Below are 6,795 nucleotides of genomic sequence, written 5' to 3' on the forward strand. Positions count from 1 at the left end.
TGACAAAGAAGACCAAAACATATAGCCAGAAGAAGTCAACAAAGTCAAAGAGCCTACATCAAAAGCCTCCAAGAAAAACATGAACTGGTCTTAGGCCATGGAAGAGCTCAAAAAGGATTTGGAAAAGCAAATTAGAGAAGAAGAGGAAAAATTGGGAAGAGAAATGAAAGTGATGTGAGAAAACCATGAAAAACAAGTCAGCGGCTGAATAAAGGAGACCCAAAAAAATACTGAGGAAGATAACACCTTCAAAAATAGACTAACTGAAATGGCAAAAGAGCTCCAAAAAGCCAATGAGGAGAAGAATGCCTTGAAAGGCAGAATTAGCCAAATGGAAAAGGAGGTCCAAGGGACCACTGAAGAAAATACTACCTTAAAAATTAGATTGGAGGCAGTTGCCGCCCGGGAGTTTCTCTTCTTTTATCTCCAGTCCCCCATGGCCTCGCAGAATCACGATCCGGCCGCTGCTAGCGCCGCCGCCGCCGCCCGCAAAGGAGCCGAGCCTGGGGCGGGCGCGGCCCGCGGGTCCGTGGGCAAGAGGTTACAGCAGGAATTGATGACCCTAATGATGTCTGGAGACAAAGGAATTTCTGCTTTCCCAGAGTCAGACAATCTCTTCAAGTGGGTTGGGACCATCCATGGGGCAGCTGGGACAGTATATGAAGACTTAAGGTACAAGCTCTCCCTGGAGTTCCCCAGCGGCTATCCATATAATGCTCCCACTGTGAAATTTGTCACACCTTGTTACCATCCTAATGTGGACACCCAAGGCAATATCTGTTTGGACATCCTCAAGGACAAGTGGTCAGCTCTGTATGATGTCAGGACCATCCTGCTGTCTATCCAGAGCCTGCTGGGAGAACCCAACATTGACAGCCCATTGAACACACATGCTGCTGAACTTTGGACAAACCCTACAGCCTTTAAAAAGTACCTGCTGGAAACCTACATGAAGCAGGTGACTAGCCAAGAGCCCTGACCCTGGCTGCCCAGCCTATCTTCCCTCATCTTGTGTCTATGTGTATGTGTGTGTGTGTGTGTCTTTTTCCCTTCTTCATAACCTGTCTTCTTCCTCTTCTCCCTTCTGTTCAGGACTCTGTATCATAGACTGTTTTTCTTTTCTTTTTTTTTCTTAAGCTCCAGTCTAGCCCTCAACATTAAGGTATAAATAAATAAAGTTTTGTTGTTTTTTTTTAAAAAAAAAATTAGATTGGAGCAAATGGGAGCTGGTGACTTTATGAGAAATCAAGATATTATGGAACAGAGCCAAAGGAATGAAAAAATGGAGGACAATGTGAAATATCTCATTGGAAAAACCACTGACCTGGAAAATAGATCCAGGAGAGATAATTTGAAAATTATTGGACTACCTGAAAGGCATGATCAAAAAAAGAGCCTAGATATCATCTTTCAAGAAATTATCATGGAGAACTGCCCTGCTATTCTAGAGCCAGAGGGTAAAATAGAAATTGAAAGAATCTACTGATCATCTCCTGACAAAGATCTCCCTCCCCCCAAAAAACTCCTAGGAATATTGTCACCAAATTCTGGAGCTCCCAGATCAAGGAGAAAATACTGCAAGAATCCAGAAAGAAACAATTTGAGTATTGTGGAAACACAATCAGGATAACACAGGATCTAGCAGCTTTTACATTAAGGGATCAAAGGGCTTGGAATATGATATTCTGGAGGTCAATGGAGGTAGGATTAAAACCAATAATCACCTACCCAGCAAAACTGAGTATCATGCTCCAAGGCAAAATATGGATTTTCAATAAAATAGAAAACTTTCAAGCTTTCTCGATGAAAAGACCAGAGCTGAATAGAAAATTTGACTTTCAGACACAAGAATGAAGAGAAGCATCAAAAGGTAAACAAGAAAGAGAAATCATAAGGGACTTACTGAAGTTGAACTGTTTTGTTTACATTCCTACATGGAAAGATGATGTGTATAATTCATGAGACCTCAGTATTAGGGTAGCTGAAGGGAATATACATATATAGAGAGACAGAGGGAACAGGATGAGTTGAATATGAAGGGATGAAATCTAAAAAAATAAAATCAAATTAAGGGATGAGAGAGGAATATATTGAGAGAGGGAGAAAGGAAGAGATAGAATGGGGTAAATTATCTCACATAAAAGTGGCAAGAAAAAGCAGTTCTGTAGGAAGGGAAGAGGGGGCAGGTGAAGGGGAATGAGTGAATCTTGGCTCTCATCAGATTTGACCTGAGGAAGGAATACCATACACTGTCAATTGGGTAGCTTACCCCATAGGAAAGAAGGAGGAAGAAGATAAAAAAAGGGAGACAATAGAAGGGAGGGCAGATGGGGGAGGAGGTAATCAAAAGCAAACACTTTTGAAAAGGAACAGATTCAAGGGAGAAAATTCAATAAAGGGGGATAGGATAGGAAGGAGCAAAATATAGTTAGTCTTTCACAACATGAGTGTTGTGGGAGCGTTTTGCATAATGATGCACATGTGACCTATGTGGAATGGCTCACCTTCTTAGGGAGGGTGGGTGTGGAGCGAAGATGGGAGAGAATTTGTAACTCAAAGTTTTAAAAACAGATGTTCAAAAAAAAAAGTTTTGCATGCAACTAGGAATTAAAATATACAGGCAATGGGGCATAGAAACCTATCTTGCCTTGGGCGGGGGTGGGGGGTGAGGTGACAGAAGTTTGTGCTGACTGGTGAATGGGGCAACCAGAATATATGCCATCTTGGAGTGTGGGGGGAGGGTAGAAATGGGGAGAAAATTTGTAATTCAAAATCTTATGAAAATCAATGCTGAAAACTAAAAGTATTAAATAAGTAAACCAATTAATTAATTAACTAAAAAACAAAAAGAACATAGGTCTCCTATTTCCCAATCCAGTGTTTTTTCTTGTGATGTCACTTTGTCTATAAGTGGAGACTGATAATTCATTTATCTATTAAACTCCAATGGCTTTCTATTTCCAGTAGGATCAAATATAAGCTCCTGTGTTAGGATTTTGTGTCTTCAGAACCTGTCTCTAACCTAGCTTTCCCAATTCATTGTACGTTATTCCCCTTCCCTTGACCTTTTCTCTGTTCTTCTTACACTCCATCTTTTTTCTTTGTTTTGAACTTACTATCCCCCAGCCCTGGAACACACTCTCCCTTAGTTTCCAGTTCTTTGCCACACCAAAAGAGCTGCTATAAATGTTTGTACACATGTATCCTTTACATCTTTCTTTGCTCTCTTTGGGTTAGAGACCTATACCCGTCTCACTTACCTCGCTGAATTTCTTTTTCATTTTGTATTGTGTAGGATAAATAATGTGAATCTATAAAGTTTAAAGTATTATTAGTACTTTTATGCTGTTTTCAATTATCGAGGATTTTTATGGCAGTTATCCATATTTTAGGACTTTTCTTTCCAGCTGCTAGGCTTATATTCTTTTTTGTTTGTTTATTTTTGTTGTTGTTTTCAAATTTCTTTTAGCATAATAGCTATGCTAGGCTTATATACTATTATACGATTCTGTCATATGGTAGTATCAAATGACTGTCCCAGTCAGTTAACTGATTCCTTTAGCTTTGAGGAAAATAAATGTACTAACATAGACAAGTAATACTTCAAAACAATTTTAAATTTTAAACTTAAGTAGTAAAACATTAATACACAATAAGAAAAGAAAAAGAAACATTACAAACTTAAATATTGAAACAAATACAAAATAAGCAAAGAAAAAAAGCATTGTCGTGTGTACAGCAGAATGTAAGAGATGATTTAGAATACACAGAAATAAATTTCCATTTCAAGAAAGCCTATATAATAAATACTACGCATTGTGTTCAGAGCTGTCCATCTTTTCTTTGCTTCCTTGAAAGTTTTCTTTTGTTCTCTGCTGTGCACTTTTTACTTTGTTCTTTCCCCCCCCTTCCTCCCTCCCTTCTACTGCCTGAGGAGGGCTACAATTAAGTGTGGATGTGTGTGTTACATGTATATGTGTATATGTATACATACACATTTACATATATACACATACATATATACACAAAGATATACATATGTATACACATACAGACACACCTACGTATACTTACATACACATATTTATATTTAGATATCTATAATCATATTCATATATAGACATATGCATTCAGAGGCATCTGTGTAAGATTGTATTAATTTGTCCTCAGTTTCTCTGAGTGTGGATAACCTCTTCCTTCATAAGTCTGAGTCTTTCCATATTTTTCCGAGTCTACCAACTCATCATTTCCTACACCACAGCAGTATTCCAACCTTATGCTGTCAAGTTATTTTAGATAATCCAAAAAAACATCATGAATATGGTGGACACCTAGCATAGTTTCCCTGTTTCTCTGTTTTGATTACATCTATTTTAGCCTTAACTATGCCAGAGATCATGATAACTTCCCTCCTATTTTTCCCTAACAAATTCTACTCCTAGTCTTTATTTTATTCATTGTGCATATCACTTATTTCCTATTTCTCCTTACTCTTCTACTTTATTTCTACCTGCTACCTTGTCCTCCTGTTACTTAATCTCCCCCGCTCCCTCAAGGATCCCTCCCTTGTCCTCCCATTCCCCTTTATCTAAACACCCTTCTATAACATATTCCATTATCCTATTCCCTTACCCTCTCCTCTAAAAACCCCTCCCTTATCCTTTACCCCCTCCCTATCCCCTTTGCTTTTTATTTCTTTCTGAATTTAGAAGACTTTTATACCCTTCTAGATATATATATGTACTGTTCTTTCTTAAACCCATTCCCCAATGAAAGTAGAATTCCAGAATTATCAGCCCTCCTCCCCCATCTAATTCCTCTGTGTCAGTTCTTCCTCTCATACCTCATTTGTATAAAATAATTTTTTCTACCTGTTCCTAAATGGTTTTACTTTTTAAAATCACATCATACTATGGTCTACCCCAGTCATTCGTATGAAGTACCCAATTAGCAATAACAATCTTAGTCATACATTTTACATTTCCTCATATAAAAGGTAAGCAGTCTGTCCTCATTGAATGCCTTGTAATTAGTCTTTGATATGCAGCTTATGTTTCTCTTCTTGTACATCAAATCTTCTATTAAGTTTAGGTTTCTTTTTATTTTTTTAAACAAAATCCTGAAAGTCTGACAATTCATTCAAGAAGTGTTCACGTGGTTGTGAGTGGAAAAAGTTTAAGAAGCCCTATATTAAATGTCCACTTATTTTTTCATTCAGGATTATGCTTAACTCTGCTGGGTATTATATTTTTGCTACAACCCCAGGTCTTTTGCTGTGCCAAGACCTATGGTCTTTTAGTGTCACCACTGCAGGGTCTTGTGTGATTCTAATTGTGGCACCACCATATTTAATTTGGTTTTTTGTGTGTGTTGTTAAGAATATTTTCTCCCTGAGCTGGGGGTTTTGGAATTTAATTATTATATTGCTGTAGGTTTTCCTCATAGGATCTCTTTATCAGTGGATTTTTTTCTATTTTTCTATCTTTCCCTTCTTGTTCTAATGCTTCAGGACAATTTTCTTTAATTATTTCTATTATTTCTTGTATTATTTCTGTTGTTATATTTGTATTATTTCTGTCTTTCCCCTGTTGTTCTAATGCTTTAGGACAATTTTCTTTAATTATTTCTTGTATTATTGTGTCAAGATTCTGGTTTTGATCCATAGCTTTCAGGTAGTCTGATTATTCTTATGTTTTCTCTTCTTGATATGTTTTCCAGATAAGTTGTTTTTCTTTTTTCTTTTTTTCCAGGTTTGAGAATGATTTATTTATTTATTTTTCAAGCATTAATTAATTAATTTTTAGTTTTCAACATTCACTTCCATTTTTAATTTTAATTTTCTCCCCTTCTCTCTCCTCCCCCCTCCACAAGATGATATAGGCTCTACATATACATTTATGTTAAACATTTTCACATTAGTCATGTTATAAAGAAGAATTAGAATCAATGGGAGGAACCATGAGGAAGAAGAAACAAAACAACCAAAGAAAAAGATAGCGAAGAGTATGCTTCCATCTGCATTCAGACACCAGAATTCTTTCTCTGTATGTGCATTATCCATCGTGAGACTTTTGGAGTTGTCTTAGATCCTTGCATTGCTGAGAAGAGCTATGAAAGTCTATGAAAGGCAGTCATCGCACAATGTGGCTGTTACTGTGTACAATGTTCTCCTGGTTCTGCTCACTTCACTGAGCATCAGCTCATATAAGTCATTTGAGGTTTTTCGGAAGTTGGCCTGCTCATCATTTCTTACAGCACAATTGTATTCCATTACATTCATGTACCAAAACTTGTTTAGCCATTCCCCAATTGATGGTGTCCCCTCAATTTCCAATTTTTTGCCACTGCAAAAAGAACTGCTATAAACATTTTTATATTGTTGGGTCATTTTCCCATTTTTATGATCTCTTTGCGATAGAGACCTGGAAGTGGTATTGCTGGGTCAAAGGGTATGCAGAGTTTTATAACTCTTTGGATATAGTTCCAAATTGCTCTCCAGAATGGTTAGATCAGTTCACAACTCCACCAGCAATGCATTGCTCTTCTAATTTTCCCATATCTTCTCCAACATTTATCATTTTCCTGTTTTGTCATGTTTGCCAATCTGATAGGTGTGATGTGGTACCTCAAAGTTGTTTTGATTTGCATTTCTCTAACCAATAGTGATTTAGAGCATTTTTTCATATGACAATAGAAAGCTTTAATTTCTTCATCTGAAAACTGCCTTTTCATATCCTTTGACCATGTATCAGTTGGGGAATGATTTGTGTTCTTGTAAGTTTGACTCAGTTCTCT

The 6,795-nt window shown here is 37.1% G+C and overlaps 1 protein-coding gene across 1 annotated transcript; it reads left to right on the plus strand.

Moving 5' to 3' along the window:
- Positions 1-420: 420 nt before the first annotated feature.
- Positions 421-1,150, plus strand: LOC118851901 (ubiquitin-conjugating enzyme E2 C-like). The gene has a single exon (XM_036761478.1). It carries the CDS (start codon positions 437-439, stop codon positions 977-979), a length of 543 nt encoding a protein of 180 aa, XP_036617373.1. The 5' UTR covers positions 421-436; the 3' UTR covers positions 980-1,150.
- The last annotated feature ends 5,645 nt before the right edge of the window (positions 1,151-6,795 follow it).

This window comes from Trichosurus vulpecula, chromosome 5 (genome assembly GCF_011100635.1).
Source record: "Trichosurus vulpecula isolate mTriVul1 chromosome 5, mTriVul1.pri, whole genome shotgun sequence".
In the NCBI taxonomy this organism is placed as follows: domain Eukaryota; kingdom Metazoa; phylum Chordata; class Mammalia; order Diprotodontia; family Phalangeridae; genus Trichosurus; species Trichosurus vulpecula.